At 40.2% G+C, this 12,576-nt stretch overlaps 1 protein-coding gene across 3 annotated transcripts in view; it reads left to right on the top strand.

The window, feature by feature from the left end:
- The window catches only part of LOC147174406 (multiple epidermal growth factor-like domains protein 9), a 39,067-nt gene extending 26,491 nt beyond the window's left edge, over window positions 1-12,576 (top strand). For 2 of the 3 annotated variants that reach the window (XM_086076947.1, XM_086076946.1), the window contains 2 exons: window positions 6,507-6,776; window positions 10,790-12,576. In XM_086076947.1, the coding sequence (XP_085933073.1) occupies window positions 6,507-6,776; window positions 10,790-11,280 (761 nt within the window). In that variant the 3' untranslated portion in view covers window positions 11,281-12,576. The remainder of the gene's footprint in view (window positions 1-6,506; window positions 6,777-10,789) is intronic. The other variant, XM_086076944.1, reaches the window with a different exon arrangement.

Genomic DNA, 12,576 nt, shown 5'->3' with positions numbered 1-12,576 from the left:
TGAGTCTGGATCTAATTGTAAGTAGCAGGCACTCGCTGAGTGCAGTCCCTTATTGTCATTGCAAATTTCTATTCTTTTAAAGGTACATTCAGTGATCCCTAGCGCCATCTGGTGGTGAACTAATAATTTATTCATTTTGAAAAACGACCGTTTATGCCAATAGTATGTTAAACTAGACTAAGTGCAATTTCTGCAGAAATTGTGTGGGAATGCTGAATGCTAATAGCTGAATGCTAATAGCTGAATGCTAAGCTGAATGCTGTTAGCTGAATTCTAAACTGAATGCCTTTGAGGTAAATTGAAAGATAAATTATGTGAAAATTACACAGCATTAATTGTAGTTGAAAGATAAATGAATAAAAAGAACACTTGAACCCAGGAGGCATGAATTTTTGAAGCAAGTTGAAATTTATATGGAAAAGTGTTATCTGAAACTACTTTGCATTAATTCAGATGAAAAACTGGAACTAATGATATCCAATGGAAAAATGCGAAAACAAAACAAAAAATCACTCAATAGCGCCACCTTGGCATGCAATACCCTCCATTCATTTAGATGGAAATCTGGAACTAATAAAAACAATCGAAAAATCACCCCCCTCCCCCACCCACCAAAAAAGAAATCACTCAATAGCGCCACCTAGGCATGCAATACCCTCCATTCATTTAGATAGAAATCTGAAACTAATAAAACCAATTGAAAAATTAAAAAAATATATCACTCAATAGCGCCACCTAGGCATTCATTTCGACGGAAAAGTTGAACTATGATAGTCAGTTGGGTAGCATGGAAACACTTAGCATAATTGCCGTAGATACATTTGCAATGTACAGTCGGAGGTGGGATTTGAACCTGCGACAATGCATTCTACCAAGTGCGCCACTGAGCAGTATCAGAGACCTGGTAACGATGATCAGTTGTATGTATGGAAGTGGACGTGGAAAGTGGGACTTAGAAAAAGTCCAATGTCAGTCACGATCCCTGCAGCAAGTCTCTTCACAGCCACGGGGAAGAAACTGTTCTGCAGCCTCACATGACTGAGTCTACCGGAAGGGAGGTTGGAGAAATGTGTGTGTCCTGGGTGGGCGGAGTCATTGCAGATCTGGAAATAGCCCTGTAATAACAATAATATTGCATTGGATTTATATAGCGCTTTTCTTTTCTAGACACTCAAAGACGCTTTACAATGGAATGGATCAATTTTTCATGCATTCAGACATCCACACTGTGGTGGCGGTAAGCTACTTAAGTAGCCACAGCTGCCCTGGGGCAGGCTAATGGAAGCGAGGCACCAAACTTTCGCACCTTTCATACAGCAGTGTGAGTAGCACTGGAGGCAAGTGTGTGAAGTGCCTTGCCCAAGGAACACGACACATGACTCTGGGGGAGCGGGGATCGAACAGCCGACCCTCTGGTTGCTGAACGACCGTCTCTACACCCTGATTCACGGCCGCCACCTGTGTGGTATTGCATCAAGTGTCTGATCCAATGGGTCGACCGCCGCTTACCTTCCATAGCTGGAGCTGCAGGTGGTCATCAGTAACTCCCGTGATTCGGGCCCGTCGCTTGTCACTTTCTGCTTTGCTCTCGCAAGCTTTTAATAGCTTTTTTTTTTTTTTACTAGCTCCTCACGCTAGCCGCTCTTGTTAGTTGCGCCGGCTAATTCCGGCTCGCTCGGTCTTTTTGGTGTCGCTCGCCGGGCTTCACACCGACTGCCAAGTCGCCATCGCTCGCCGAAATGCTGGTTTGCTCACGCAAAATAAGAATTGGTGGTAGGCTTGCGAAATGTGCTCTCTCTAGCAGCCGGTGCGCGTGCTCCTGCGTGTTTCTAATGCTATTCTTTGACCACTAGGTGGCACTAGGATCACTGAATGTCCCTTTAAAGCAGAATTTTACAAAGGACTCCAAATCTATGCAATATGTGCATCACATTTGATTTTGAACTAAACTCAACTTTACATGCAGCATGCTGAAACATACATACACATTCATCTTGGTTAGTGGTGTTGAGAATCAGATTTGTGCTTCTTGACATATTGCTTTAATTTGTCAATGAACAAAGTTGCATAAATTAGGATTGAGTGACCTTTTTGCTCCAGGCTTCGTCTGTCCTAGTTTTACACGACACCTAAATGTTTTTTTTTCTAAGCGGCGTTCTGGGTGGACTGTCTGTCGCTGTCAGGCCCTGATAGCTACAGTTTAGTCAACTCGGATCTTGTGGGATTCAAATATAGTTGCAGTGATACATAGAATGTCATTCACACCAGTTGTCGTCACAAAAATAGTTCAGAGCACGGCAGGCAGTATGTTTCGGGTCTAATTAGCGAGTATTTGTTGGGAAAACCCACTTCACTCCCCACTGTCTTCAAGCTTTTAGCATCCTTGTGATAAAACCCCTGCGCACACAGCAATTCTTCTCAAGTGATGTTTAGTTTTGGCTGAAGACATATAAACGACAGGTTATTTGGGAGTAACACAGTAGTTCAATTGAGTCCCAGTGAGTCTACACACAACCACATGTTTAAGCCCAAAGCTCTCACGGGATAAAAGTGATGAAAGTTGTGGTTAGTCCAGGCTATTCCTACTTTGATTCTGCCCCTAACAGCTCTTCTGTACATTTACTTAGATACTCTGTGTGCAACCTGCATGGCCTATTAATATTCCGTGCAATTCAAAAGGGATGTGTCACACATCATTCATAGTTGTGTGTCCACAACCTTTTCCTCAGATTTTTCAATTTAAAATCATTTCCATTGATCTTCATTTTAGCTGCAGGTGAAAGTAGTATGCTTTTAGGGGCGGAGCTAGGAATGTGATTGCAAAGACTCTTTCTGTACCACGACAAGTCCGGTCTAGTATTGTAATATTGTGTCTGACTATAAAGACGACCTTGTAGCTCATTGCAGTCAAATATTATTGAAAATAAAAAACACAATGTCTCTCTTGTTGTTTTATGACTGTGTTTTGGTATTTTCTAGCTATTATTACATTATTCCCTTGCTAGGCCAATCTTGTCTGCCTGCATGGCTGTTGCCATGCAGGCAGATACGCGCCGGCTGTTATGTTATGTTTCCGCCTACTGGGGACCACATTAGAAGTGCCGCAATGTGGAAGGGAGGGGAAGGGACATGAACCAGGCTGAGCTGGGACAGCATGAGCACAGTTGGGCCATTTCAGCGCCACTCAGGCAGTAACAGACTGGGGGGATGGGCCGCATTATGCTTTCAGACAGCATCACTATAGGAAGAAGGAAATGATCAGAGATAATGCATGTTTTATTGTTTTTTTTTGTTTTTTTTATTCTTAGACCATATGTTAACAGTGTTGTGGCTGTGGATGATTTGGAACTGAATACCAGAAAGAAAGCAGCAGCAAAACTTGGGTTGTCTTAGCAACGACACTTGGGAATATAACGTATCGCAGCTTCATGTTGTAGGATTAATGATTTTTAAATATGTGGATGTTGTAAATGAAGATGTTTAATGTGACACTCAGAGAGGTGAAGTGGGGCACTGTTCCAGATCAGAATCTGGGTCACACATATTAAATCACTCATGTATGATTATATCTGCACCTACAGCTGTAGACTGGCCTTCATTTTTAATGTTTCATGTTGTGTTTTTCTAAATAGTGTGTCAGACAGTGTCTACCGACAGTAACTTACTGGTGATTCAAATGAAAAATGAATGATTGAAAATTGATTCGGTTCATTGGCAAATTAAATATTCAACATGGTCAAAAACAACAAACAAATTCCATACATAAATATACAACCGAAAGGGTGTAGGCAGAAGCAAAAGCTTTTTTTGCTCACCTAACATGGAAAAAAGGAAGATGCGGGGTAAAGAAGCAGGTCAAGTCTTCTCGCCTGGAGTGCTGCTCATGTTTCCTACGGGTTATATAACCCAGCAGGTCGGCTGCCTTTGAACCTCCAGCAATTTATCAGGAGAAGCATGTCCTGTGCTGCAATACAACATAGTCATGTGATCAGATAGAAAATCACATTCAGGCCAGTGTTTGACAGTATCAAAGTCATTCATCACTGGTTGCTGGCGAATTGTGGTGTCTGGATCATCCTCTAAATCCCCATTTACTATTCTTTTTGTCAGTAACACAAAAAAATATCTGAATGGAATTGAATTATTACTTCTTGTACATTTCCAAATGACTACACATTATAGTCTAACAAATGAAAATCTAGTCAGCTGTAAATGGAGTATACTTTTATCGTGCTTTATCTACACCAGAGATGGGCAACTGGCGGGCCGCAAAAACACTGAGAGGCCCTCGTTTAATTTTTAAAACTACAAATGTTTACTGTTACAAAGACATTCTGAAAAACCTGACATTGATGAGAACAAAATAAGAAACGACACTTGCCAGGCATTGTCGTTTCTCGCACAGGTGCCACGCCGTTTGCTTGCACAGATGTCAAAGTTGTTTATGAGAATGATATTAAACCCACAAATTATGGCGATTTCATGGTCACAAATGAGCATTTTGTATGCATATTATATCTGTCTTGTGGCCACAATTAAAAATAATGAATATTAATAAGTCCATGTCATGTCTGGAGCTATATGTGTTGGTACTCTGGGCAGTTTTTCTTTTAAAGGAAATACAATTGAGAAAATCTGTTGATAGACGGAGGTCCACCTCAATTTCTCCATCCCCAACATAACATTGCTTCTGCCTTCAATTATTTAGTGAACACATCATTTTTTTCCACACGATGACAAGTGTGACACTAGACAATGAAGCACTTTCGGTGGTACAAAAATAACAATGATATATCTCAACAATACATTCACATTTACTCAACCATTCTCAAAGGAAAAAATACACTAATCAAAATTGCACAACATCCTTTGCGTTACAGTAGACTGCAATAACTGTAACGCATAATATTAAATGCCCAGTGGCAACCCTGTACACAAAAAAAATCTGTAAAATCTGTTTAATGCCACAGAACTTGTGCATAAAGTAGAAAGGAAATGAAAATAATTTGAACCATTTGTTTAAGCTTTTTAAAAAGTCCACATACATTGATTTCCAGTCAAATCTGTATGCTTTCCGAGTTGCTTAATGAAAGCAAACATGTTGTTTTTGTTTTTTAAGCAGCAAGTTTTCAGCTGACAAAAAAAATTATGAACATTGAGGGGGAATGCTCCAAGTAATCAATGGAATAATCAATAGGATAATCAATTCCAAAAATATGTGACAAAAAAAAAAAAGGACAAAAGGGAATTTTGGGTTGCACGGGGAAAACGGGCAATTGCCCAAGCACCCATGCCCTCCTCTCCCCAGGTCCCGTCATCTGCATGTCCCTGTCTGTGGCACGGACATATTGCAAGCAGATGTGTAGAGACCAGTCAAAAATAACATCCAGGAGATGGATTATTGGAATGCAGCGCCAGGTGCATGTACAATGTCTTGCAGTCAGTCTACTTCGCATATCAAAGTTTTTACACGTCAGTGACTTGTTTATCGTTTTGTTTTATTTTTTATCCACATTGTAAGAGCTAATTGGGCTTTAATAAACAATAAACAAATTCTATGGGGGGGGGGAATATACACCCCAGCGCAAATGTGACATCACTAATCAGACAACAGAGTTGAATGAAACATATTTACTCATCGTTAAGTATATACAGTGGTATTTATCCTGTTCATCTAAAAATAGATACAGACTAGTGTACATGTTGCTTGCGTCCGGCCGAAAACTTTTCAAGAGACCCCCAAAATGGCATGATTGCGTTCACCCATTAACATTACATCATCAAAGAGCATAAGCCATTCTCAACAGTTTTCGATCAATGACTCAATCATTCATAAAGTAAGTAAATAAATGAATAAAACAACAACCACACGTGTGGACTGACCAACTGAATGGATTTTTGAAGGGAGAAAAATCGTCAAATTATCACATATAAGGTTTCGGCCTGATATATTTTGTGAAATATTATTTATTTACCACTTATCCTCATAACATATTTTCGTCGCTGCTTTTCAGTGATAGCTATACACTGTATGACTGCTTGTTTCTCATGTTCAATGTAATTACTATTAAATAAAAGCATGTGCGGTATATTCAAATGTATACGAAGAACAAACACAATTCAGAATTTGCAGATACATGTCATTCTCTTCACTTGACATCCTGACTTGATTCTGCATTACATCGAAACTGTTTAGAAACCCTTCAGTTGTACTTTGTCATTCATCAATATTGTTGTCGTGAGCCACCTAGTGGTTCATCGTTGTAATCCAATAAAAAGCTCACCCGTAGTCTTCTAGTGCTTTCATTCATCATTAGAAAATGAAAAAACAATGTCAAAATGTTGATCTGACAACATTTGCTGATTTGTCAACTACAATATAGTCTAGTGATGAACGTTTTCTAAATCAAATGAAGATGTGAGTTTTCCTCATTTGTGACTTGACAACATTCTCCTTTGTTGGATCAGCATCCTCCTGATAGATCCTGCTGTGTGTTCTTGTTCAGATCCCAGTGGCTCTCCGGTGTGTGACCTGTGCCTTCACCCATACTCTGGCCCACTTTGCGACCAGTGCAGCGCTGGCTTCTACAAAGCCAAAGGGGCGTGCGTGCCATGTGACTGTAGTGGGAATGCAGACCCCCAGGGTCCCAGCCAGCTTTGTCACCCCGACACCGGCCACTGCTTCAGCTGCATTAACAACACGGCTGGGCCCCATTGCCATCTCTGTGCTGCTGGATTTGCAGGGGACGCCAGGGCTCATAACTGCAGCCGTCTAAGTAAGTATCTTATATCAATCTCAGTAGTGATCATTTCCCCTTTCAGCACTTCTTCAATCTTTTGAGATTCACAAAGTAATTACCACATATTATGTTTTAATAAATTATTCCATTTAATTAATCTCTAGACTGCACAATTCTCAATAATGAAAGATCATTTCAGTAACTAGACTGTCAAGCAAGACCATGACTTTTATGAACAGGGTGGTCAAGTCCCCAGCAAAGGCCAAATTTAGCACATGAGCATGAATTCACAAACAGTTTACAAATACTGAGGAATTGCTTTTCAATGTTTTTTGGGCATATTAACAAAAATACAAAACTGGGTACATTTTGGGGCCACCTTTCGAGTTGTAGTGTTCGTTCATCTACTTTTTGATACAGTCGACAAACACAGGAAGTAGGTTGACAGCATTATTATTGTTATTATTATTACTGCTGTTTACTATAGTTTTAGTTAATATTTCAGAAATGTGTTTTTGTTCATGAACAATTAATGCCGCTGGCATACAGTATAGTGACAGGGAAAATGAAAAACTATTGGATGGAATAAGGTACAATAAGCCCCCACCTAGGTTACAGGTGAGATAAGAAGCGATATAATAATATAAAAAGATATCTTAAGTCGAGATTTAAACATTTCTACTTCCATGGGTTATGGTGTTCCAAACCTATGCGTTCAACTTATTAGCTTTGTGTTCAACTAAACAGTAAGAAGAGGCAGTAAGAAGGTTGTTAGTAACTTTCACAAGGACCATCGTGGTACTACAGTCTGTCCTAAATCTAGACGGATACTCCTCAAATTAATTGTTATTATTTTTAGAAAGTCATGGAGTTGTTTGTAATTAATTACTCTCAATAATTTTGGGCAGGAATGAAAGATTGAATATCGGTCTGTTGACTTGGACGGCCGGGTCAAGGGTGAGTTTCTTTTAAGGGAGTTGGTTATTTGCAGTGACTGTGGTGCATATCCTGCAAATAAGGACTAGTATTGATTATGTTGAGCATAGTTGTGTCAATCAATGGTTAGAGCGTCGTTAAGTTAACGAGTGAGGATTGGGTTGAGGAGTTTAACCCAAAACAAACGCTGTCGCTTTTCCTCTTCTCTTCGTCTGTAATTGCCATATACGGAATCTTTCGCACTCTGCGAAAAGGACTGTAGAAATTTTAAGAAAAAAATATAGTAAAATAAAAAAATTATTACTTCAAATAAGCAAAATTATCTGCCGACAGAACAAGAAAATTCGAATTAAATTTACCCGTAAGATTTTGAAAAATAAGAAAATAATACTAGGCCCATATCAACCACTGCGGTCTTGAAAATAGTATTTTCAGACTAAAAGTAAGTAATGTTGACTTTTTTCAAGCTGTAATAAATATATATATATATATTTTTTTTTTTTAAGCTTGGATAACTTAGCCTGAGTGTCAAGCGGGGAGGTAACAGGTCCCATTTTCTATGTCATGACCCAGCCAGGAATTGAACCTACAACCTTCAAGCCTGAGAGTAGACCCTCTACCACTAGACCACTGAGCTGGTTCTGAAAGAAGGAATGATGAGCTTAGTAAATATTACAAAATTAACCTCGTCTGTTTTCATACTTGTATTTTTTTTTCCATTTATCCTATTACTAGATTATGTAAAATCTTAAAATAATTTTTTTTATGAAATCCCAGTTCAGGGCCTTTGATGTTGGTTCGTTGTCATCTTAAAATGTGGGAAATGCTTGTTTTAATCCTCACAGTACTTCAAACTGGCTGTTAACACTCAATTGATCAAATAAGATAATTAAGTAATAAGTATCTTAAAATGAGCACAAAGATCTTGCCTGGCAATTTCATTTTAAGTAAAAATAAATTTGGGTTAAATTTAAGAAATTATATCTTACTTAAGATTTTAGTTTTTGCAGTGCAGCTGCCCAATCATCGCAGGACGGGCTGACCCTGCACCCTGCAACGCCCCCATCCCATCCCTTGTTGGGGGTAACAATGGATGCGGGCAGTTTCAGCCCTACTCAAATCATCTATGTCGTAGATGCTGCAACAGGATCCCTGCGGGCATCTACAGATTATAGTGTATAGATTGACTACTACACACTTGAGCAGTTTTTGTTCTATTAGTCTTGCTGAGCCGGCCTCAATCCTCTTTAAGACGGCGCTGATGATAGAGGGGGACTTTGTGGTGGGTTTTGTTCAGTTATGTGGGGGATATCACTAAGGTCCAAGATGACATTTCTGTTGCTCGGGCTGCTATTGCTTTGCTGGATCTCAGGCAAGGCATTGTTGTTTTTTTGGGCTGGCTCCAGCTTCAGTCTACAGGGCTTTGTCAGATGGGATGGAACTCATGGTAAAAGCATTTGGTAGAATTTTGGCTCTCGTGAGCTCGCCCCAACATGTTGGTGACAAGATCTTGTCTTCTAACGGAGCAAATTTGGAAGTGAAAAAAGGCACGTGGGCGAAGAGGTGAGTGAGGTCGTTGTTTTCCCATTCAGAGCCCACGGCGCTGGGTTTAGTCGCCAGGGAAACACAGTGTTGGTTGCAACACTGACAGTGGTAGAAGTCCCCTCAGCCCACAGCATTGGATGAATCAAGTGTGTGGTTCTGTCCAGCTCCAAAAGACACAGGTGCCTTTGTGAACAGACCCAGAGTAATTGTTAGATTTTTTTTAGGCTTTAGTGAGTTCACATATAACGTATTATTGTCAAGAAATGTTTAAAGTTGACTTCCCCTTTAAAGCCAAAAGTTATATGCACTTAATAAAGACACACACAAAATCCCCACTGTCTGACATGAAAACTTTTTTTCTCTCTTTTTTTTTGTATTTACTCCCACTTAATGTTTAATTAATATCAGACAAGGATAGGGGAGGAGTGGCCATAGAGAATTTCGGGAGTTTCCCGAACAGTCAGTCCACGACAAATAGTAATCGCTGCATGTCAGCCGCTGTTCCGCTGCAAGTCTGTCATCCCCTCACCAACCCACCACCCCCTCCAACTTGACAAATATTTTCCCAGGCCAAATTTTGTTTCCAGTTTGTCCCTGGACAAGGATAACCCAAATGCGCATAGAATGCAGTTCTTATTGATTTTATTTATTAAGGGGAAAAAAACAATTCCAAGCAACTTGACCTTGTGCGAAAAGTAGGGGTGTCAAAATTAGTGCATTCGTTTTTAGTTAATTTAAAGTTCTTTTAACGCCACCATTTTTTTTAACAGGCCTTACTTGGAAAGCCTGTACTGGGGGAATTCCAGTCGCAACACAGCAGACACGTCCACATTAAAAATGTAACAGTAACAAATGTAATAATAATGCATATATTTGTGGAGACTGGGGTCAACTTGTATTTTAAAATTTTAAAAATGTGCAGAATTTTACACGTTACTTAGCTCTAAATATGAAAAGAAAAATGTACTGAGATGTCACCATCGTCTTACAAATGTGATTATGCCATCAAGTGGCAGAAAAATGACCTCAATACAAATACATTTTTTACAGTCCAGTACATTTTTTTTAACTTCATTTTATGAATTATTATGAAATTACTGTATCAATGACTACAAAATGCAGCCATATTTCTATTAGTATAACTTTTTTTTCCACTTTTATGTTAACAAGGGCATGAAAACTTTTTTATTTTATTGTACATTTTATTGTACATTTAGAACAGATGTACATTTTGTGATTAATTTTGAGTTAACTTCAAAGTCATGTGATTAATTACGATTACAAATTTTAATCGCCTGACACCTGTAGCGAAAAGTAATAGCCCTCTAAATCTAATATCTGGCTGGGCCACCTTCAGCAAGAACAATTTAAATTTAGCATTTTCTAGAATTGGCAGTCTTTTTCATGTCAGTAGTTTGACCGACCACTAGGTGTCAACGTTTACCAGGCATACACCACATGGACTCTTAACAGGACAGCGACATGCTTGATTGTGTCTTTCAATTAGCCACCCATTCCTGTTGAATGACGACGATTTTGAATTATTTAAATGCTTTTCTGTACTCCAGCAGGTAGGACCACAACAACCACCCCCACTCCCAGCACGGCTTCATCCTCCAGCAGCAGTCTGAGACCAAGAGGCATCCCCGCCTTCACGTCCACATCCAGCGGCAACTGGAGCGCGACACTGAGCGCCGCCGCCGCCACCACTCAGGCCCTGCTGACGAGTCTGAGCAGCCCCACCGACAACACAACGGCAGCGCTGACTGACGTCTCCTGGACGCAGTTCAACATCATCATCCTGGCCGTCATCATCCTGGTAGTGGTGGTGCTCTTGGGCTTTGTTGGAGGCGTGTACACTTACAGAGAATACCAGAACCGGAAGCTCAACGCGCCCTTCTGGACCATCGAACTGAAAGAGGACAACATCAGCTTCAGCAGCTATCACGACAGCATTCCCAACGCCGACGTGTCAGGCCTCCTGGAGGATGAGGCCAACGAAGTGGCGCCCAACGGCCAGCTAGCGCTCACCACACAGGGCAACTGCTACAAGGTTTAGCGCACGTCAAGTCATCCCAGGACCGGACTCCTTACATTTACAGATCACACCAAGCTGCTGCAAAGTACCAAATCCAAAGCCCCCTCATGTATGACTGACTGCCGTCTGACAGTTGACACAAATGAAAAAATACATTTCCCTTTTTTTAATATGATTTTTACAGGGAACGAGTGATCGGATTGGTGCCAAGTGTCCAAAGAAAAGTGTTTTATTGATGTTGTGTTTTCAGAGGACGGTGTGCTGAGTTAGAGGACTTAAATGAGCCGAGCATTTTCACATATTTGTAAAAATGGACTTTTGACTGTTTGGGTTGATCACGCTGACTGTGATCTGAAATGGAGACAATGATTGTTATTTAATAATTTTTTCTTACGTATTATTTATTGATTGACATTTCATTCTTGAGAGAAATGCTGCGCATGTATGATATGTTTATTCAGGACGTTTTACTGTATCTTGTGTGCTGCTGAGTGGTTGGTTTAATGGACTCATTTGTTTCTCATGTATAGTTTGCGTGTTTTTCCAGAGAGGGGACAATGAAGGCTGCTGGCATGTGCATCAGATGTTTATAGCGTCACATCGTTTTTGTTTTTCTGAAAGCATGCCAGTACACCTGATGTATCCTAGAGGAGTGTTTCTTTCAGAGGCCTCAACACCCATTTCTGAAAACACGCTATGACAACTGCAGGCCAGTGATCTGCTCTTTAGCCGACGTTGGTAGCAACCATTTGAGAAAGCTTGATGACTAAGCCTCAGATAATTGTTATCTGTAAAACACAAATAATATTCCAATATAGATTTGGTTATGTTGTGAGCCCAGCTAGCATGTAGTAAACATTCCTGAACCTGCTGGGATCACTAATCACCTACCGACACATCAAATTGTCACTAATGTTGAATATCCATTGTGTTGCTCCGGCTTCCATTGTTTGGCTGTGCAAATTTTTACCACAGAGAATGAGTAATGCTAATTTGTGAGACTTAATTCCTCAGGTACTGGCTCGTTCCCTAATGTGATCTCTGTAAATGTGTACAGTGACCGAATGTGAATAGTTGTACAGGTAGAATATTGCGTGTGCACCGTCACTCACTCAGCGGGCTCCCAACCTCTCACTCACCACCAGGGCACCATGTTGCAAGTCAGCCCACAGCTTTTTATATCGTTTCTTTTTCTTATTGTCACTGTCATATATGCAGATGGAGGACTCGAATGCACCACCAACTCGTAACAAAAGGTGAAATGTCAATAATACTCCAGTCAGAGCTCAACTTGTAAATAAAAAGGATTTAACGGTC

The sequence above is a fragment of the Leptonotus elevatus genome, chromosome 5 (assembly GCF_054856555.1).
Source record: "Leptonotus elevatus isolate MCC_2025b chromosome 5, RoL_Lele_1.0, whole genome shotgun sequence".
In the NCBI taxonomy this organism is placed as follows: Eukaryota; Metazoa; Chordata; class Actinopteri; order Syngnathiformes; family Syngnathidae; genus Leptonotus; species Leptonotus elevatus.
Note: the sequence above shows the minus strand (reverse complement) of the source record. Positions and strands in the feature narration are given on the sequence as shown.